The sequence below is a fragment of the Jaculus jaculus genome, chromosome 11 (genome assembly GCF_020740685.1).
Source record: "Jaculus jaculus isolate mJacJac1 chromosome 11, mJacJac1.mat.Y.cur, whole genome shotgun sequence".
NCBI lineage: Eukaryota > Metazoa > Chordata > Mammalia > Rodentia > Dipodidae > Jaculus > Jaculus jaculus.
In genome coordinates, this window is record NC_059112.1 from 112008777 (window position 1) to 112030592 (window position 21816).

At 57.3% G+C, this 21816-nt stretch overlaps 1 protein-coding gene across 1 annotated transcript; it reads right to left on the minus strand.

The window, feature by feature from the left end:
- Positions 1-1161: 1161 nt before the first annotated feature.
- On the minus strand, positions 1162-7972 carry Sstr5 (somatostatin receptor 5). The gene is made up of 2 exons (XM_004652138.2): positions 7896-7972; positions 1162-2294 (listed from the first exon to the last, which is right to left on the minus strand). Exon 2 carries the CDS (start codon positions 2254-2256, stop codon positions 1162-1164), a length of 1095 nt encoding a protein of 364 aa, XP_004652195.2. The 5' UTR covers positions 2257-2294; positions 7896-7972.
- Positions 7973-21816: the final 13844 nt, after the last annotated feature.

A 21816-nucleotide genomic window follows, 5' to 3' on the forward strand; every position in this document is an offset into this window, starting at 1 on the left:
GGCCAGTATGTGCTTTGGGAAAGAATCAGACACTTATTCTTTAATTTATTCAGGAGGCAGGTTGTTGAACACAAGTGTCTTCATGAGACAGAAGGTGTTTCCAGCCTTCACATCTGTCTGAGGGTGCATCTGAGACTCAGCAGCTTCCACAACCTTTCCCCTGCCCAGTCCTGCTGCCTTGACCCCTGACCCTTCCTGAAGAGCCAGGCTTTGCCAGGCAGGGCTACCGAGAGCAGCAGTGTGGTGGGATTGGACCCCAGCGAAGTGTGGACATGAGGTTCCTGGGGACAGAGACACCACGGGAGTGGCGGTGGAACTCGGCCTCAGCCATACAGCACTGCATGAATTTTCCCAGCTGTGCTGTCTCTGCTGCTTCTCCGGACATGGAGTCCCCAGGTGTCTGTCAAAGCACAGAAAGGCTGTGGTGTTCCTTGGGTGTCCTCAGTCTCTGAACCTCAGGGACACCTCCAGCAGAGCCTCTTCTGTCCATCACAGCCACCCTTGCAGAAACAATCCAAGCCACCCCTGCTTCCCCCACTTCCCCTCACTATGGGATGGCATAACAAGAAGATGGCGTACGGGCCAAGGTGGAGGGTGGCAGGCAGGTAGGGCCCTGAGGATGGTGCCTGCTCAGTTCCATGGCCAGCGTGGTCTTGCCTCCATCACCCCAAAGTCAATGCAACTGCAGGGCAGGGAGGCCTGGGAGCCATGGGGAGCAGAGGCAGGAGCCAAGCACATTTGGGGTGCCTCTCATTCTGCACAGCAGCAGCACTTAGATGCTGTCAAGCACGTGGAGCTCACACGAGTGGCGAATGCAGTCCATGGGGACCAGGCAGCCCATCATGGACTCGGGACGGGCAGTCGCCAACACACACTGCTGGTACTCAAGAGCACCACCCCAAGCTGGCCTTCTGAAAGATCACTTCCCGGCCAGGGAGGCTGGCAAGAACTGTGCTGTAGTGAGGGTAGTGGGGGCTGGGCATTTTGGTGACAGAGCTGAGCTCCCTCCCACTGCCAGCCTGTCACATGCTCCCCCAAGCCCTCAGACCACAGCCTGACCCCCAAAGAGGGCCCGACTTTCAGGCTGGGTCCAGAGGCACCTCAGCCAATGCCCACATCCCAGAGGATGACATCAGGAGACCTGGGTATCAACGGAGCCTTTCACAACCTGCTGGTCTGCATGAGTCCGTTGGCCTCACAGCTGCGCGTGGGAAGCGTGGCCTCCTGCGGCCGCCCACTCTTGTCGGCCCGTGGCTCCGTAGTGTCTGCCACCTCTGCCCCGTAGCTCCTGCGCAGACACAGAACCTTCCGGAAGCTCTGACGGAAGTTGTCAGAGAGAAAGCCGTAGAGCAGGGGGTTGGCGCAGCTGTTAGCGTAGGACAGGACCACCACGAAGAAGTAGAGGCCAGCAGAGATGGGCTCCTCGGGCAGCGTGAAGGCCAGGTTGACGATGTTGACGATGAAGAAGGGCAGCCAGCAGCCCACGAACACCAGCACCACCACCACCACCATGCGAGTCACCTTGCGCTCGGAGCGCCGGCGGCGTGACGAGCCCACGCGCACGCCCGCAGCTTTCACCTTCACCACGATGAGCAGGTAGCACAGGCAGATGACCAGCAGGGGCCCGAAGAAGCCCAGCACGGACGTGTAGGCGATGAAGGCCGCGCCCCACAGCCCCACGGGCTCCGGCCAGCTGAGGTTGCAGGTGCCCCAGCCCTCCTGGACATCTGCAAAGACCAGGAGAGGTAGGGACATGAGCAGCGAGAAGGCCCAGACGGTGGCGCTGGCCAACTTGGCCACCCGTGGACGGCGCCACCGGGCGGAGCGAAGTGGGTGGACGACAGCCAGGTAGCGGTCGACGCTCATGACGGTGAGGCAGAAAATGCTGGTAAACTGGTTGATGCCATCCAGCGTCATGACCAGACGGCACAGGAAGGGGCCAAAGGGCCAGTAGGAGACGGCATTCTGCGTGGCCAAGAAGGGCAGCCCCAGCATGAGCAGCACGTCGGCCACCGCCAGGTTGAGGATGTACACGTTGGTGACCGTCTTCATCTTGGCATGCCGCAGCACCACATAAATGACCAGCGTGTTTCCACCCAGCCCCACAGCACATACCAGTAGATAGAGCACGGGCACCAGAACTGCCCGGGCTCCCCCCAGGGGCACTGGCACCATCAGTGTCCTATTGTGATCACCTCCAGAGGCAACTGAGGAGGTATTCCAGCTGGGGATGGAGGCTGGGAACAAAGGTTCCATGGCAGCGGCTCCAGGCCCAGCACCACCTGTGTGTGTCCCTGTAAGAGAAGGGGACAGAGTGAGTGGCACATTCAGGCATTCTTTCCTCTAGATATGCCCAGCCCGCCTTGCCCAGCAGTAGTGGATAAACACCATTAGTCATGTTCAACTCAGCCGGGAATCACATTAAGCAAATTGTTTGGAAAACAAGCCAGAGAGGAAGGAGCAGCCATCGTGAGGACAGCAGGCAGGTGGCTTGATGAGCCAAGAGGGGCGTTGTCTGTCGATAGTGAGAACATGGTGGCTCCCTGTGACCTCCACGCCCATGCCTCTCTGAGAATGGCCTCAGTCACTGAGCGCCCACACCCCGCCCCCCAAAGCCTCTCCGAGCCCCCGGCGGGGGGGCAGCAGTATTGCAGGAAAGTGATGGAGGCTCAATAAGCACTACCTTCCCCGCCCCTGCAGACAAGGAGAGGCGATTGAGACGAACAGCTTAGGCAAACCCATCACACTACGCATGTGTGGCACCCCGGTGCTGCTATGTGGGTGAGTCCAACGCTGCACTCCCTCAGGGCTGAGGCCTTCCCTCCACAGGAGGCTCTGCTAGCATCCACCTGGCTCTAGGGACCAATGGCTGTGGTGAGCACTGTCCACCCCTAGCAGGGCCTGTCTGTGAAGCAGCGATGTCCCTGGACCTGGGCAGTGGCTGGCCTGCCTCCCACCCTAAGACAGATGCTGCCTGAGCTAAAGGAAGCCGCTTGGCCAAGGCAGTGTGCAGTCCTGACCACAGCAATGACAGATCGCTCCTAAGCCCCAGGCAGAGGACATGGGGTGGAACCGATGAGTGCCAGCCCGCCCCACACTGCAGAGAGGCAAGGGAACAAGCAGACACCTGAGGTACACAGAGCAGGGATAGCCGGGGCCGCAGGAAACGCTGGAGTGAGGGGTGCACAGCCTGGGAGAGGAAGTGGCCTGGCACCCTATCAGGGGAACCATGGTGGGGCACAACTGCGGCCCTGCAGCCAGGAGGAGGGCAGCAGGGCACGCACATGGGCTTCATGGAGAGAACTGATGGACGGTGTGGGAGGACAGTGCCGGAAGACGAGTGGTGAGTGCGCACACTCATTCACTGGCTTGTGCTTTCCTGTACGTCGGAGTCTTCACAAGACAGACAACCATCGCTAAGGAGAATGGTGCTGGAGCCAGGGGCTGGGCAGCCAGCAAGGAACCTGAGCTCTAGGTAGGGTAGACACAGGTGAGCGATGGGCCTGAACCCTTGGCCTGAGCCTGACTGTTGATCGGCTATGCTGCCCCAGAGACCCGAGCATGCTCAACTGACCTGAAGTAGCCTAAGTCACATCACACAGGGGACATCCCAACAGCTACCAGGGCAAGACCTAGTCCCACAGACACCAGGGCCAGCTACAGATCACCACAATCTGAAGTTCAAAGGCAGGTGGGGGGGCTGAAAGCCTGAAACAAGTAGCAGCAGCAATAACAACAACAGGCTGGAGAGATGGCTCAGCAGCTAAGGCGCTCGCCTGCAAAGCCTAAGGACCCAGGTTCGACTCTTCAGGTGACACAAGTGTGCAAGGTCACACATGGACACTAGGTGGTACATCCATCTGGAGTTCAATTACAGAGGCTGGAGGCCCTGGTGCACCAATTCTCTCTCTCTTACATACACACATTTAAAAATCTTTTTTTAATTTATTTTTTATTTATTTGAGAGCGACAGACACAGAGAGAAAGACAGGTAGAGGGAGAGAGAGAGAATGGGCCCGCCAGGGCTTCCAGCCTCTGCAAACCGCTGAGCCATCTCTCCAGCCCCATACACACATTTTAAAAAAGGCCAGTCTTGGGCTAGAGGGATGGCTTAGCAGTTAAGGCATTTGCCTCCAAAGCCAAAGGACCCAGGTTCAATTCCCCAGGACCCATATTAGCCAGATGCACAAAGGGGCACACACATCTGGAGTTCATTAGCAGTGGCTAGAAGCCCTGGCATGCCCATTCTCTCTCTCCCCCCCCCTTTTCTGTCAAATAAATAAATAAATAAAAATAAAAAATATTTTTTTAAAAAGGCCAGTCTGTTGGGCTTGCCTCAAAAATAAAAATAAATAACTCCCGTTCCCAAAACTAACAAGACAAAATATCCAAGTTTTCAAGGCACATAGATGCTAAGGAATTATGACCTAGAAAATCAGAAGGAGAACCAGTAGATTCATTCAATTGAAATAAAAGTAATACAGCTTAGGGGCAGGCGATGTCAGCCAGCTGCTAGAGTGCTTACCTAGCATCACGAAGCCCTCAGAATGCAGAAGCAAGAGAATCAGTGTTAGCTTCTGCTAGACAGAGAGTTCAAGGCTAGCCTGGGCTACATGAGACCCTGTCTCAAAAAAGAAATGCAAAACAATACAACTTGACTAGTAATCCTGGAACATATTTCAGTATGTGCAAGTAAGATTCTTGAGTAAGGCATGGATAAAATATTATGAAATAGGCCAGCATGGTGGTGCATGCCTTTAATCCCAGCACTTGGGACAGGCAGAGATAGGAGGACCGCTGTGAGTTCAAGGCCACCCTGAGACTACATAGTGAATTCCAGGTCAGCTTGTGATAATTCAAGATCCTGCCTTGAAAAAATTTATATTTATATATATGTAATAAGTTTGGCTTTGAAGGAGCAAAATGAACAGATGTATTGAAAAATATAGTCATTTAAGGGATGGAGAGATGGCTTAGCGATTAAGCACTTGCCTGTGAAGCCTAAGGACCCCAGTTCAAGGCTCGATTCCCCAGGACCCACGTTAGCCAGATGCACAAGGGGACGCACTTGTCTGGAGCTCGTTTGCAGTGGCTGGAGGCCCTAGTGCGCCCATTCTTTCTCTCTCTCTCTGCATCCTTCTCTCTGTTGCTCTCAAATAAATAAATAAATAAATAAAAAAGAAAAATACAGTCATTTAAGTAAACAAAATTTCCAAGCCCACTAAAGCCAGGACCAACTTCAGGAGGGATAGAACAGAAGAGAGAATCTGTGAGGTGGAAGACACAGAATGATCCGCAAATGGCAGACAACAAGCAGGGGTCATGAGACCAAGCCGGCAAGGCAGGCCCTGGTAACCCTCCAGCAGGAAGGAAAAGGACACATCCATTGCCAAACTTCTTACCGTGGGTGCAGAATGCTGCTTCCAGGTCTTAGGACCCCTTGCAAGGTGTGTTATAGACCCTATTTAATAAAAAGGCCAAGGACAAGGGTTGGAAGGTGACTGTAGTCACATCAGTGCCCGAATCCCTCTGCTGGCACTCTGGTTTGGAAGGGTATAGGGTATCCCTGGGTTGGGGAAAAGATGGCATCCACTGGCGCTCCCCAACCCCCATGGTTTCAGACCGTGTCTGTGCTTGGCTGAGAATGGCCTCCCGTTGGATGCTCAGGTAGAGGCCACCTTGGAGGCCATCTGGATGCCAGAAGATAAGAGTTGCTGATTGTCTCCCAGCACCCCTCCCCATCCTAACAGGAAATGGGGCTTTTAAAATAATGCTTACTTAAAGCTCCTGTGGACAGCTGTGGCGCTACATTGCTAAAAGAGCCAGGGTTTAGTACCACGCGTGAACATGGTGTGTGGGCCAATGGGGGGGGCTGTGGATCACCCCTCCCCAAAAGACCAAAGACGGGACCCAAGATGGGCTAGGTGGAAGTGGAGGGGCAGTCCCTGAGGGACTGTCCACCGTTGGGTTCACTAACTTGAGCCCTGGCTTGGGGCAGAAGCTCTGAGCACAAGGCTGATCTTAAGTCAAATAAACTCTTGGTCTACCCGGCAGCTCTCAGCCACTTGAGGCTCCTCCTCTGAGGCTGCTCCCTGGTGCACCAGCTGCCCAGAGGCCAGGAGGGGCTTAGTTGGCCGCCAGCCCCTGCTGTCCACCAGCCCCTGCTGTTCACGTCAACACTCTGACTCCAGTCACACTTCAGAGCAGCAAAGAACAAAATAGTCCCCAGCATTGAGCCTGTCTCTTGGAACATAATTCTGCAAGAGCCATTATTCATAAGAGCAATCTTCTTAGTCACAAAAATTACATGCTCAGAGGAAAATTGCCCCTCGGGCTTGTTCAGCTGCGGGGAGGATTCATACAGTTTGAAGGGGCCAACATGGGGTTTCTAGCACAGAGTTGTCCCCCCACCCCGACCTACTCAATCCAACCCACTTGGGTGCACTGGGAACAGGACCCAGAGCTGCCCACTCCATTCCACCCCAGCCCCTGCTCCTGACCCCAGGGGCTCCCTGAGCCCTGGCTTCAGGTGTCAATAACTCCATTCAAATGCAGTTTTCAGATGGGCAAAATAAGCTTGTCTGTGTGAGGTGCTGCAAACATTGCCTGGTGTCCAATAATTGCCCCGAGCCACCATGAACACTCGGCCACTTCCTCTCTGGCATTAGGAAAGGCCTCTGCCCTGGGCTGCTGCTGGGAGAAGAGGGTGGGGTCTTCTCAGGAGCCTGGGGGCAGGGATGGGCCTGGCAGTGAGTGGGGAAGTCAGCCCCTCCAGTAAGCTTGGAGTGGGTAGAGGAAGCAGAGACCGAGGCAGACCAGGTCAGAGACCCCCAGGCCCTGTCTCACCTGAGGCTGCGCGTGTCAGGTGCCCCTCCCCTGCTCTGTGCTAGACAGCAGTTAGCATGGGCCACTGGCCAGCCTCCAGATGCCACTTCACTGCTGAGGGTGGAGCTGCTAGAGTCAGAGACACCCTGAAGCCCTTGGCAACACCCCCAACACTCCACTGTCCTGAAGACAGCTCTGGGCAAGGGGTAGGAGGAAACCCGAGCAGGTATGGGACCTCCTGGCGCTGCAGCAGGTAAGTCATGACTTCACAGCCCCCAGGAGAGAGGCTGGGGGGCTCTCCATGCTGTGAGGAAGCTTTAAGACCACCTGACCGCCCAGCTCACTTCCTGAGAAATGTGAACGAATACTTCATAGGTAGGAGTCAGTGCTGCGGTGTGGTCCCTGGTGCTAGAAGAAAATCCTGCGCCCCCCCACCCCCGCCAGCCACACTTTCTCCTGATGGAACAACCCGTCAGACTGGAAATGGGTCCCTGTCCCTGTCCCTTGCTACCCAGGCTACTCATGTGGAGGAGGAGACCTCCCACCCCGGCACACAGCCAGAGAAAGTTCCAGGACGTTCTTGATCCCGCGGAGGGCGGGGATTCCTGGAGAACCCGCGGGCTCCAGGCTGCAAGTGCCAGGCGCTGGGTACCAACCGGCGGCGGGGGTAAAGGGTGGGAGGTGCATCCAGCCCCTCGCGCCCCTAGTCAAGGCATCAGCCGCAGGAACCCCACTGTGCCCTGCGGCTGCGGACGCCGCCCCCCACTCTCCCCGCCCCGTCTCCGGGGCCAGAAGCCCACGCCGCGCCCTGAGATTCTCGCTCGGGTCCCACGGCCTCGGTACCCGCCCGGCGCACCTTGGGGAGGTCGGGCCATCTGGGTCCCTTGCGGGGAGCCGAGGAGGAGCAGGGATGCCGGCTGTGAGGCTCGAGGCCAGAGGGGCGCAGGGCAGAGGCAGGTGAGCGCCGCAGGTGCCGGGGGCGCGAGGGAGCTGGCCGAGCCGCAGGCAGGGGCGAGTGAGCGGACCCCAGGCCGCAGCAGGAGCGGAGGCCGGCGGAAGGGGCAACAGACCTGCGCGGAATCCTGGCTAGGGTGCTGGGCCAGGTGGCCTCGCGGGAGACGGCGACCCGGGGACAGCGGCGCTGACCTGCCCGAAGGCGCCCCGGATTCTAGTGCTCCGCCGCCCCCGGGAGGGAGCGAGTCTAGGGCCGGGGCGGGGCCTGGAGGGGGATGCCGGGGCGGGACGAGCCCCTGGGGGCCGGGCCAGTGGGGTGTGGGCGGGGAGCGTGGAGATGGAGGGTGGCTCAGACAATTGGGGTGAGGACACAGGTCGCTGGACTTGAGGGGTGGGTGGACGCTGCCCAGACAACTTCCATCTGCCCAGCTCTCCGGGGTGCCATGCCCATCCGTCATTCCCTGGAACGTTTGCACCTCGTCTCGCGGCGGATCAGTGACTCTGTTCTCTTTCCAACCACCCTGGCCACGGATGGTAGCTTAGGGGTCCTGCTCTGGTAGTTGAGGGACATCCCTCTAGTGCCCTAGAGAGTCCAGGGAAGTCCTCAGGAGAGAAGTTTGATTGCCTTTGGGCAACTCTGGGGTGGGATTGGCATGGTGGAGGGGCAACGGTGGGAATCCCAGGGCCTTCCTGCATTTCTTCCTCCTTTACCCAGGTAGGATCAAGTCAGGGCTCTCCACAGGTGAGGCCGGGCCTGGGACTGTGCACTTCCCATGACTTCCCGGGCCACTGGGATGCTGCTGGCCCCACCTGGAGAACTGCTGACTTCAACAAGAGTTGAGGTCTTGTCCAGCTAGGCCCAGGACAAGGCCCACCCTGGGCGCAGCTCCAGCACCCTACCCTGACCCCGACTCCAGCAGCCTGCCCAGGGCTAATTGGGACATCTAACCAGATGAAGTGGTTCATGGGGACTGGGGCCAGAAGGCCGGGGAGCAGCTACAACCCACTTGCCCTCAGCTGCTTGGACTCCTCTTCCAGGAGGAGCTGGCAGACCTCATGGAGGTAGTGTCTGGGATTTCTTTTTCTTTACGTTTTTCTGTGGCTCTTCACCGGACATGGTCCATGGAGGAAGCCCAGTCTCACAGCTAGTGCTTGTTGCTGAAGAGAGCCAGTGTCCTCGTGTTTAAGAAGTTTCCCACCTCTCCCTCATACTGGGTTCCATCTCCTTGGTGACTGTCAAAGGTGACAACACCAACTCCTCCCCGAGGGCACCTCTGTCCTCCCTGACTGGCTATCCCCAGGAGCTGACGTCTGCTTTCTCTAGTGCCCTGCAGTGGGACAGGCAGGCTGACCCATCCTGGACACTAGGGTCTCTGTTAGAGGCAGGCATGGCCTGTGCTGGGCCCACATGTCTCCAAGAGGTGCAGGAGGCCTTCTGGGCTGCATGGTGGCCGTGTAGGATGAGGAGATGGCGTGGCTACAAGACCCACTGGGCTTTCTGCCTGGGAGGGCGATCTGTGCACATGTGTGTGACCCCGTGCACAGAAGCGGTCAAACGTCCCACATTGAGGTGGGAGGACATTTCTGAGCCCTCCGGGGCATCAAGCCTGTGCTGATAGAGGAGCAGACACGCCTGCCCCATAAGCACAGCATGCAGCAGAGATTTGATAAGCAGAAACAAACAAGCAAAATTTAATGGAGAAAATTTTGGCTTGTGTTAGAGACAAGCAGGGTAAGAGGGTAATGGCACGCAAGTGGCTGGGGACCACATCTACAAGGAGGGGCCTGACTTGGGTGCAGGTTGGTTGTGTGAAGCAGAGACTTAGGCAGAGAGCAGCAGGTGCAAAGGCCCTGGGGTAGAGACAAGCTTCTGTGGCTGGGCAGTGAGCCAGGCACAGGCAGTGGCTCTGGCCAGGCCTCTCCTCTCTGTGCCGTGATACCTGCTCCAGTTTCTGTGGCTGTCCACACTCATGTTTCTCCTCTCACCTGCTGTCTGTTCCCACCCCATCGTTCAAAGACTGAGAGGGAAGTGGTATGGCCACACTCAAGTGTGGAGATAGGCATAGTGGCCAGCAAGGCCTGGTCAAGGCCAGGCAGAGGAGGTCTCAAGAGGCCACCCCTGCGCATGCCTGCTGCGCCTCATTTCCATGTGGCATGTCTTTTCACCACCCACCTGACCTGGGCTCCTCCAGCTGGGACAACAGGGATGGGGCCACAACCCTGAGTCCTGAGCCTGCTTTTGTCACGGGCCAAGAGAACCCCCCCCCATAACTGCCCACTCCCAAACAGACTCAGGAGCTCGCGGCCCGTGCTGCTCTCCATCCGAACACACCCCAAACTCCACATCAGGAGACTTCCAGACGAGCAGCCAGACCCCCGTGCCTCCAGCTTACTGGGCTCTAGGTGGGCAAAGACTGAGACCACCCAGAGCTGAAACCTTGTCACTGGCTGGGCTGGCCACACACACCTGCACCTCCTGGGTTGGCCACACTGGAAGGCCAGCGACTTCTTAGAGATGGGGTGAGAGGTCATGGAGCCAGCCCCCGGGCTACTGCCTTCTGGACCTGATGACTGCCACAGGTCCCACAGCCAGCTGGGGCCAGTACCAGCAGGACACGGATTGGGCTGGGGTGGACCTCACTCTTAGGGTCTCATGTGAGGGCAGGCTCTGGTTCAGATCCCGATGCTGGCCTGTTCACTGAGGGGCAGATGATCAGATCTCACCCTTCACCTCACAAAACTTAGGACCTGTGCCAGCAGGTTGAGGGCAGCTCCTGTGCCCTCCCCAGGGGAGGCTGGCTCTCATTGTACTGGTCTAGGGGTAGATATTGACCCTTCGTGATGGCACAAGTTTCCTGAGAGAAATGTAGGCCACGTACCATGGATAGAGCCACCTGTGGGCAGGCTGTCCCAAGGGAAACTCAACATAAGAGGCTGAGTTCAGGAACGCAGTGGGAAGGGCATGGTCCCTGGGACATACCCTCCCCTTGGGCACCCTTAGAGGAATAGGATTTCTAAATGCTCAGAAAAGGAATCTATCCCAAGGGCTTGAGGTCACAGCTGTCTGCTGTGTACAAAGAGTTTGGGTAGCCTTGGGGTCCACCCTAGCCCCTCCCAGGGACTGATTCCATGACCCCGAGACTGGCTGTGCTCTGGGTGGCGTCTGCCCCTCTTTGACTCTCTTCTCCTGGTCCTGGCAGGTGCTCTGCAGAGTTGGTCTTGTGCATGAAGCCCACGGGTGCCAGCAGCTACCCTCCCCTCTGGATTCAGGCCTGAGCCTCATGACCCCCAGGCTTAGCCAAAAAATGATGACAGGTGGGCAACAGAGACCCCATTCAGGCACAGAGGCTGGGAAAATCAAGCCAGCCTTTCCCAGCAACATGTGGACTCAGCAGACCTAGTAATAACTCTCAGACAATGCACCCAGTAAAGAGAGGAGAGAGACAGGGGTCCCCTGGGCACGAGGTTCCCTTGCCTGTTACCCATGATACCCTTGGGGGTTCTGAACCTGTCTCAGACACTGGGCCAACTGTCCCATTGTACAGCTGGGGAGAATAAGGGTGCAGGCAAGGAGCCATGCAGGCTGAGGCTCTCAGGAAGCCACATCCTCTTCTGCTGGGATCCTACAGTGGTGGTGGTGGTGGTGACAAGCCAAAGAGGGGACACTGCACTGACTTTGTCCTGAGATTCTCAGTCACTGGGCAGCCCCTGAGGCCCACTGAGATCTTCCCAGGCCAGCACTGATCACCAAGGTGGTGGATGCTCCAAGCGCCAGCATGAACCCCCATCTCGCTCCCCAGTTCTGATCCGCCCCTGCCGCCTTATCTACCCCTGCCAGACTCAGAACACCATCATATTCCCCCTCCTCAAGAAGGCTCTGGGGCCCCACTCTAAGGAGTTGCTGGCAACTCGGGGTGCAGGGTCCCTGTGATGGCACAGCACCCAGAAGGGCACTGCCCCCAGTCAGGACACTTGGGACACCTAGGCTCTCCTGGGAACCCTGCCGACAGAGAGGTGGCTGCTGAAGTCTCAGGCCTGGGAGGATCACACGAGGTGAGGCCCATATGGGGACAGACACTGCAGAGGTCTAGCCCAAGGAGAGGATTAGCAGCCGCCGGGAGCCATGGCAACAGGACAGCGGCCTTGTGGTCTCCTGGGGATGGTCTCAGGCCCTGTTTGTGGGGACCTTTACCTGAACTGAGACCTGTACCCATGAACCCCTTGTCCAGAAGCTGCCCGGTAGCTGCTGTACACAAAACCTCTGCCCCCACCCCTGCCCCAGGCTCTGCGGTTATTCAAATGACAGAGGTCCACTCCAGCTCCCCAGTTCAGGCACCAGGGGCCTCTCTCTCCCCTGTCCTGCTTCGCACTCCCTCGGACCGCCAAGCGTCGCTGGCCCAGTTGCACTCCATACCTGGGCACCCTACCTCCCTTTCTCCAGTTAACCCCTCACTAGTTCATGCAATCCTTCCTCTAGGAAGTGCCCCTGGCTGTCCCACATGGTGACCCACTTCCCTGCAGGTGCCCTAGGGTCTTGTGTAGGTAGTGTCAGGCACTGTGAGGTCATGGATATTCAGGCCATTTTGTGTCTGGAGGGAGCACATTGTAAGGAGTCCTACCCTTCCTTTGGCTCTTACATTCTTTCAGCCACCTCTTCTGCATTAGACCCTGAGCCTTGGAAGTTGTGATCGAGATGTTACTTAGTACTCCTGTCACTTCTTTCCAGCACTATGATACCTTCTGAGTCATCTCAAAGTCACTGCCAGGCCCTCTTTTCAAGTGGTCTTTCTGGGACTCCCATGTTCCCTTCCCTATGCCCCTATCTGCCTTGCACCACAGATTGGGTTGATGCCCAGCTCCTGTTCTCCTAGCACAGGGCTCCTTACCTGGACCCCACCTGGACTACAAAGCCAGTGGCCTAGGGGAGAGAAAACGGAAGGGAGGCACTCAGTCAGCAGATGCAGGACACACAGCCCGGACACACCTGCCCTTACGGCTGTCACCGCTTCCCTCAGATGCATCTGGGTCTGTCCTCTGGGGACCAAGAGGGAGAGCTTGGGCAGCCAGCAGAGAAGGACCTAGGCTCTGCCTAACTGGCTCTCTGGGTTCATACATGGAGTCTCAATCAATCAGCCTCTGGCACCATCTGGTGGGAAACAAGGTCATTGCATGCAGCCATGTTGGGTATAGAAGTGGGAGGAGAGGGGCTGGGGACAGGGATCCGTTCAGCACAGATGACCCTGGTAGGTTTGGGATCTGGACTGCATGGGCCTTGTCGCCTCTATCCAGAGTCCTTCCTGAATTATCTCGAAGGCACAGGCCTCCAGGATAGGGGCTGTACCCCTAGCTGCGGAGCAGGAAGTGACTTCAGCGTGTCTTCATAACTCCTCCAGAAGTTCCCAGGAAAGCCGGCCCCTAGGGCCAAGCCTGACCTCTGCAGCATATTCTGGCCCTCAAGACCCCTGGCCCACAGGCCCAACCCAGAGCCCACAGCCCTCCAGGTGAACCTACTTTTGGGATCAGTGTCGTTAGCCATGGCCCTCAGTGTGCGTGGTACGAGCAGAACAGAGGTGGGGTGAGGCCAGTGGAGGCAGAGGGGCCTGTGTTTGCCCTCTCCTTGGGGGCCTGTTTCAGCCCCTCAGTTAGGCAGCAGGGTCAAGGCTGGCCCTCCCTGACCACTGTTGACACCCTGTCTGGGCCTAACAGCCAGCCCAGCTCCTGAGCAAGCCTGAGGGGGTTTCTGTCCACTTGTCCAGTAGCGACCCAACCCAGCAGCCACCTTCCTCGCAGCCCCTGCTCTGACCTACCTGTCCATTCTCACCCTGCAAGACTACTCCAATGTGTGGGTCATCGTGACCTCCCTGTCACTCTTTCTACCATGGACCGGACCCATTTATGGGCAAATGACAGCCTGGAGGTACTTGACACCTGCCTGACATGAATGATGGTCAACACCTGGGCACAGCCTGGCTAAAGCCCATGTGCATGACACTTCCAGCCCTGAGCGACTCTGCCACGTCCCAGCATCTCACAGGGGCTGAGCCGTGTGCCCAAGACCTGCTGGCCCGGGTCCTTCCCTGGAGCCTTCAGAACCTTACCAGACCTGGTTCTGGAGACCCTAGCCTAGGCAGCCTTGTCCCCGCTGCCTCCTCACCTCAGTCTCACTGCACTTGTTCCACAGTGATCAGAACTGGGCAGTCCTGGTCTCCTCAACCCAGGACCTATCTGGCCCACTGTGACCTAACAGGCAGGTGCAGGCCACTGGGGCGCGCACGCACAGTTCACAAACGCTCCTCACACACCAGCGTGCTTGTCCAGGCCAGTTGGATCAAACCCCAAGATGAGGGAAAGGTTCCTTGCAGTGACATCTCCTGCCTTCTATTTAGGTTTCGTTCCCCCACTGGGGTCAAGGTCCTGGTTTTCAGGCCAAAACCCAAAGCCCTCTCTGGCCAGCACCACAGGGTCTATTTGGGGAGTCTGAACCATACTGGACATGGGCCAGGGATCCCCTGCTTCTGTCCGTTCCCTCTTCCCTCTGTCAACTCTGCTGCCCCAGCGAGTGGCCAGCCTGGCAGACCCGGCCTCTCAGCAGCTGGCTGGCCACCCTCCAGGCGGCCTGTGGACTCAGCCAGCCAGGCCAGCCACACCTGCCACAGCAGCTGGTTCAAAATCCCCAAATCCTGGCACACCAGCCACTTGGTCCCACAGCAGTGAGGCCAGCATGTCCTTGGCCAGGGAGGAGGCTCTGCCCCTTACTGAACTGGCTGTTAGGGACCGCGGGCCAACAAAGAGATAGCACCCAGCATCCTGGGCTGCAAGGGGCTGCTTGGGCACCAGCCCAATATGGGGCAGAGATGGAGTCCACACCTGAGTGTCTGCAGACGAGCCCCAGTGAGGAAGGAAGGGACTCTGCTGGGTAACCTTCTTCTTGAGGTCTAGTCACTGCTGGAAAGGCCTGGTTTGTCCACCCCTAGCTTGTCCACTCCTGCTGCCTGCTGTGCTAGATGGCAGGCAGTCAAGGGTAGGGATCGAGGAGGTAACACTGGGTCACCATGCAGGGCCTCATCAGGGTGGGGCTCTGTCCCCCTTCCCAACCTCAGGCTGCAGGAGGTGAGACCAGGCCAGCGCTCTGTCACTCCCAGAATGTTGGCTAAGCACCTATGACCGTATGCTGGAATGGCTCTGTCTCTGGGGTGGACCCACCAAAGGGCACGTGGGTAACAACAGCACATTACTCATGAAGGGTTACCTTAGTGTCCACCTGCTGTGAGGCCCCACAACTGCTGGGCAGTGAGCATCACACAAAATGGGGTGACAGCAGCTGCCTCTGTGCCCTGTCCAGAGGCTAGGTGAGGGCACTTCCCACACAGGATAGGGTTGCCCTGGTCCTCAGCTGAGATCTGCAGTGGACCACTGGAGTGTCATCCCACAGGAAGCAGCCAGCCCTAAGGGGACATGTTACTGTGTATGGTGTGACTGAGGCGCTTGGACTACATAGGGTTCAGGAGATGAGGGACCTGGTTTGATGAGGGGGAGGGCTTCAGCCCTGTCTTCCCCTCCCTCCCCTGCCCTCCCACTTCCCTCAGCATCTGCAGTGGCTGTAACTGATCCCCCATGGGGGCCGGGGAGCTTGGTCTCTGGGCTCTCCTGGCTCCCAAGCCTCCGGCCCAGCTGTTGCAGGAGCAGCCTCGTCTGTCCTTGGGGCCAACAGCTGCAGGCCCGGAAGCAACCCCCATCCCACCCCAAAGCAGGTGTGTCCCCCCCAGGCCTAGCCCAGCCTGCCAAGGACTGGTCCCAGGGATACAGGGCCCTGGTCCTCATCTACCCAGCCCTGTGGGGCCCTGTGCCAAGGCCGGTTTTGAGAACTCAGGTCTTAAGGAACCACAGTGTTCAAGGAGTAGTGATTGCCACCAGGATGAGCAGCACCGAACAGCCAGGAGCCCACGAGGCTGCGTCAGGCAGCCATGCGCGCGCAAGATGAGCCCTCCCTTCAGTTGCTTCCTATGTGTGCAGACCACGTGGAGGCCCTGTCCAATGTCACATCCTCCAGATCCTGTACCTCCAGGTCACTGTCCTCACTGGCCCTTCAGCCTGTGACCACTGTCCATTCCACTTGGCCAGCCGTGGCCAGGAGAGGAGTCACTCTAGCCATCTGTGAACATCTGTCATCTGGAAACTGCTGTTCCCCTATGCCAGCTGTCAGTGACCCATCCTATCCTTGGGGGGATTGGAACCTGTGCCCAGCCCTGGCTGACCAGAGTCCGCACAGCTCATTTCCCTGGTCTGGGGCTTCAAATGCGACCCATCCTAGGACTTCCTCCTATCCCTTGCCCAGCTCTGGGCAATGATTCCTCCCACATACTGTCTGTCCCTCCCCCTGGTCTCTTCCTCCAGCCTTTGGGCCTCTAGTATCTGCCTGCCCACTCAGCTGTCCTCTCTGGCCCTCAGGATCCCTCCTGGCTTGTACGAACCCACACCATCATCACCCACCTCACCCTCTCTGAGAGCAGAGGGCAGCTTCATCTAACTGGATCCAGGCTTAGGAGGGTCAAGATTTGGAGGCGGGGGATGCTGTACACAAAAGCTAGAACTGTTGCCAAGCTGTCCTGTAGCTGCTGGGGTGAAGTCTCCAAACTTCATTCCCAATTGGAAATGAGGTGTTTGCAAATGTGACTAGTTGATCTGTGGACATGATAGATTAGGTGGCCCCAAATCCAGTCACGTGTCCCTAAAAAGGTTAAAAAAAAGATAAAACATAAGCAGAGACTGGGGCCATGTGGCCACAAGCCATACCACTCCAGGAGGCCAGAGATATCCCAGAAGCAGGAGGGCACAGCCCTGCAGAGGTCCAGCTTGTATGAACCCTGCAGACAGGCGGGGGGGGGGGGTGCCTCTGCTGTTAAGTTGTGTCATTCATCAGCAGTGGTCCCTTAGGGACCACTCAGGGTCCCCCAGGACCCTCTCTCACACTGCGGCCTCCCCATGTTCTCAGTGTCGAATGCCACGGCCAGGCTGGCCCTTCTTGGGCATCACATCGGTCCCCTCCCCACACTGGCTTGTGGCTTCAGCCTGGTCCCACAACAACCCTTTCTCTGAGCACAGCCTCTGGTGGCCGTCCTGACCCTTGAGGCTCTGCCCAGCCAGGAGCATCCACTGTCCTTGAGTGGACAGCCTTAACCCAGGCAGGGCTGGAGCTGTGGGGCTGGAGGAGTCAGGGTCCACATTATGCTTATTTTTTTAAGATTTATTTTTATTTTATTTATTTATTAGTGAGAAAGGGGTAGAGAGAGAATGGGCACACCAGGCCCTCCAGCCACTGCAAACGAACTCCAGATGCATGTGCCACCTTGGGCATCTGTCTTATGTGGGACCTGGAGAATTGAGCTTGCATCCTTAGGCTTCACAGGCAAGTGTCTTAACCACTAAGCCATCTTTCCAGCCCCACATTATGCTTCTTCTCCCCATGAACCAAGAGGCCAAGAGATGTGGTCCTAGTGTTTCTGACATCCATCGGAGGCCCTGAGGCTAGTCTGCATCGACTCAGCAAGGGCCTGAGGACAGAGAAGAATGGGAAGGGTACCAGCTCCAGCAGCAGGTGCAGGACAGGGCTCAGGAGTGCTGGGCAGATGGTGTGTGTGTGTGTGTGTGTGTGTGTGTGTGTGTGTGTGTGTGTGTGTGTGTGTATACATATGTATGTACACATGTATATGTATGCACACATGTACATGTATATGTGTGTGTGTGTACAATCTCTGGGAGCAGGTGGGGCTCTATCTGCCCCGGCTACCGCATGTTTTCAGACTGGCTGAGAAGAATCAGGCAAGCTCCACAAAGTCCTTGCCCCCAGCCCCAAGAACAGGTCCCAAGACATCTGGGGGTGCCAAGGTGGACATGGGTTGCCCAGTCACCTTGGTCCCCAAGACCTTGAGACTTGCTAGGTGTTAGCTCAAATGTAGAGGAAGCACTCAGGAGGCTGAGTGCTGGAGGATTAAGAGTTACGAGTCATCCTGGGTGACATAGGGAGACTCTTTTTTATTTTTATTTATTTGAGAGTGACAGACAGAGAGAGAAAGAGGCAAAGAGAGAGAATGGGCACACCAGGGCCTCCAGCCACTGCAAACAACTCCAGACGCATGTGCCACCTTGTGCATCTGGCTTACGAGGGAATTGAGCCTTGAATTGAGCCTCAAACTGGGGTCCTTAGGCTTCACAGGCAAGCGCTTAACTGCTAAGCCATCTCTCCAGCCCCAGGGAGACCCTATCTTAAAAAGAGGAGGATGAGGAGGAAGTAAAGCAGAGAGAGGTGAAAAGAGAGGGGGAGGAGGAAGGAACAGTAATCAGGCTATTCCAGTCTGGTCCTGTCCTGACCCTAGGGATGGAGGCCTGAGCCAGACATGAATAATCAAACAGACATGTCTTCGGGCCGCCTCTGCCTAGACTCACCCCACAGCAGAGCCCCAATTCCATCACTGCCGCCTCCCTCCCGGCAGCCCCCGCACCAGATCCGTCAGCACCCTCCCATTAGGGACAGACACCTTGCCCAGCTGTGCCTGGCTGCTAGAGGCCAGCGCTGCAAGCAGGTGATCCATCTGGGCTGCTTGTCTTTCTCTGGGGTCTTCCAGCATCTGAGGAGACTAGTTCTGCCTCTGCACATCTGGATTTTCCATTGCAGAGAAATTCACCTCTGAGACAGCACTGGGGTCGATGTTTATTTTATCGCTTCCCCGGGGCAGGAGTTTAATATCTCAGCAGCAGGTTTGTGGCAGCTCCCGGGGCCATGAATCCTTGAGGTTTCCCCTCTTTTCCAGACCCCCGTGTGTCTGCTCCAGGCCGGCTGCAAATCGTGTTTTTCCTGGAAAGAAGTGGTTTTACCATTAGGACCTTCATCACAGTTCAATAGTTCTCCCATCCTTTCTTCCTGAACTCACCTGCCTGCAGCGGCTAAAACATGGGCTCCAGCATGGTGGGTTAGCCGTGAAATGCTTGCCAGGACTCAGCAAAGACTCCATTGCTGACCACTGCCATCTGCAAACACCTTGTTGGGAGGGTACTCTGAGTGCCTGACTCCTGCCAACCTCCCTGTCCACTCTTCCTGGCCTCTAAGAGCCTCTGACAGTCCTTGGGACACCAGGGTTGACCAGGGCCTTCCCCAAGGAAATTCTGGAACCCACAAGACCCTTGGCATCACATCCACCTGGGGATAGACCCCAAACTCTCAGGAGGCTCTAAAGAAGAGCAAACTAAAGGCACCAACTGTGTGCGTGTTCTACATTCAGTCACACCTCAACTTGACCCCATTGGTCGGAAGGAGGGGTTAGAGGTGCCTCTTGACCCATCCTGTCCTCTCCCTGCCCCTCCCAGCTTTACCTCTGTTTTCCACACGCTAACCTGACATCCTTGCCTTGCCCCAGAAGAGGAAACTGAGGCACCTGGTCCCTGGCCTATAGTCCACCTTCAGAACTTGCTGGCACTGGACAGGCCTACTGTTTACCTTTGGCACCACCCATTGGACACACTCCAGCACAGTGGTCTCCAGGGATGGGAATCTGAGACCCTTGGTAAGGACCTCGAGCAGTCTGATCCTTCGAGCTGAGCAAGAATGCAGGCACGTCTCAGGACACGGCTGGCTCCAGTGTACAGAGGCTGGGGTACAAGGCTCAAGGTTCCCTTATGCCCAGCACCAGTGGCTGGTGTGGGGGGCCAGGCAGAGCAGGTACTGATTCATCTCCTCACCCACCCCTGCCTGTCACCACAGGCCACCCTGACCTTGGTGGGCGGGTATTCCAAGTCCACTGCCACACCATCTACCTGCAATTCCTCTAGCTTCCCCCAAGGTTGGACCAAACCCACTGTCTACAGGTCTTATGGGGTCACTTGCTGGGCTGGGCATAGAGGGCAAGCAAGGTGTGCTGCCTTGATGGCCACAAGGGCCAGTTGGGAGTGGCCCTGTCAGTGCTTCCCATTTCCCAGGCCAGCTCCAGCCCCATTTGTTCAAGGAATCCTGGGTGGCTCTGTGCTTCCCACCCAGCCATCCTTGTGAAGGCTCCCCAACTTATCTAACCGGCAACAATCCCACTGCCGTTTCCCAGTTAGGAGACTGGGCACTGTGCTAATCTGAGGGGACTCACATGCCATCCTTCATAGCCCTGGCCAGCCCCTGGGATTGTCCAGCCTCCCTGTCTTCAGGGTCACTGAGGGCTCTAAGAGTCTGGAGAGAATGAGTGGTGGGTTTTGCAGGAGCCAGCCATTGACAGTGCCCACCCCCAAGGTGTACACCGATGGCTGAGGGGCAAATGTGGCCCTTGCTTTCCCAAGCTCCTGGCTCTTCCAGGATGCCAGCTATGGTGCCAGTACAGGGGGCTGATGCTGCACCCCGTCTCAAACATGCTGACCCTGGGGGCTGAGGGAGGAGAGAGCCTGTGGAGCTGCTGATTACAGCTGGGGGTGGGCTCCCAAGCCCTCAGGTCTCTGTGCTACAAGGAACATGAGTCCCATGACCCCTGACCCCTGTTTCCAGGACCCAGTGCAGAATCAGAGGGACACAGAACAAAGTGCCCTTCCCCAGCCTGCGTGCTCTTCCCACCACAGGTGTGTCTCTGTGCTTACCTGGTACCCTTAGCCCGCCTCCCTGATCCGGGCCACTCCTGAGCAGACCACTGCCAGCACTGAACCGCAGCCCACCCTGGCTCTGGTCTTGGGCCTCCTCCTCCCTCCCTCACCCATGAGAGCACAGCTGTGCCCCAGGCTGGCGAGGAAATCCTCGGCTTTGCATGGGCCCTAGGGACTCAGAACTGCGACAGCCGCACGATCTGCATGGGGAGCTCCTCTTTCCTTCCTGGGCAGCACTGATCTGGGGCACTTTCTGAGCTGGGGACTGTGAAGGGACCCCTGCTAGGAGGCCAACCCCTGTAATGAGTGAGGGATCCTTCCCCACAACTGTGGAGGCCTGGGGCCCATGTCCTGCCCCGGGTGGGATCCACCACCCTCCACAGAGCAGATCCTGATGAGGGTCTGGGCTGTGTGTGCCTCTTGCCTCCACTGGGAGGCTGGAGAACCCCCCTAAGGGGCTGTGAGGGTCCCAACCACCATCTCCTCATCCTGTGGCTGGGACTCTGTGTCCCCTAGAGTTCTGGCTGTAGCTGGGACCGAGGGAGTGAGATCAGCACATAAGCCTGGCATGGTCCCTGGAACTATCTTCAGTAGCTTTGAAGACATGGTCAGGGCTGACCAGAAGATATAGGACACCCCCACCCCGGGGCCTAGGGTTAGCCGTGTGTAGCTGGAGGATGGAAACTCACCGAGCCCTGCCCAGGGACCCCTGCAAGCTGTGAAATGAGCCCCATAGACTCCATTCTGATGACTTTGTCTGTAGGTCATCATGAACAAGCTGCTGCCCACCTGACAGAGCTTGGGGCATCATCTGCCCCATGGGACTCCTGGTTATATGCACAGTAGGGCAGGGGGCCTGCTGTGGCTATGAGGCTAGGCAGGGCAGAGATGCCTTCGGATTGCACAAGACTAACCACGGGCAGCAAGGCCCAGGAGAAGCAAAAGAGTAGGAGCACCAAGTTTCCTCTGGATGCCACCTTCTCCCACAGGGAGTCCACTTAAAGCTCTGAAGGCCTTTGGGACAAATGCTAGTCTTCAGTGAAAAGCTCCCGTTTCAGTCATGAAGTGGCTGCAGCATGGCTGGGTCCAGGCATTAGGCTCTTGTGCCCATTCCCCTGCTCAGCTCAGTGTCTCTCGCCTTGTCTCCCTCGGCTTTAGTTCCTTCATGTGTTCCCTCAGCCATCCTCTTCTAGCCCAGGCACCACTCAAGTCGACCCAGTGGAGTCACAGGTCCCATCCCACCACGTGATGACATCTCCACGCACCCCACAGAGCCTAGGTGGCCAAGGACGAGTAGCCTCTGTCTCCTCCAGAATATGTGGTATCTGAGCTCCCAAGAGCCTAATGCTGGCAGGCAGCATCCTGCCTGGAGGCTGCCCACCTGACAGAGCCTGGGGCATCTGCCCAGTGATAACTTGTCCTGGGATG

Excerpts from the sequence above, each read along its gene's own strand:
- Sstr5 (XM_004652138.2), bottom strand. The coding sequence starts at position 2,256 with ATGGAACCTTTGTTCCCAGCCTCCATCCCCAGCTGGAATACCTCCTCA.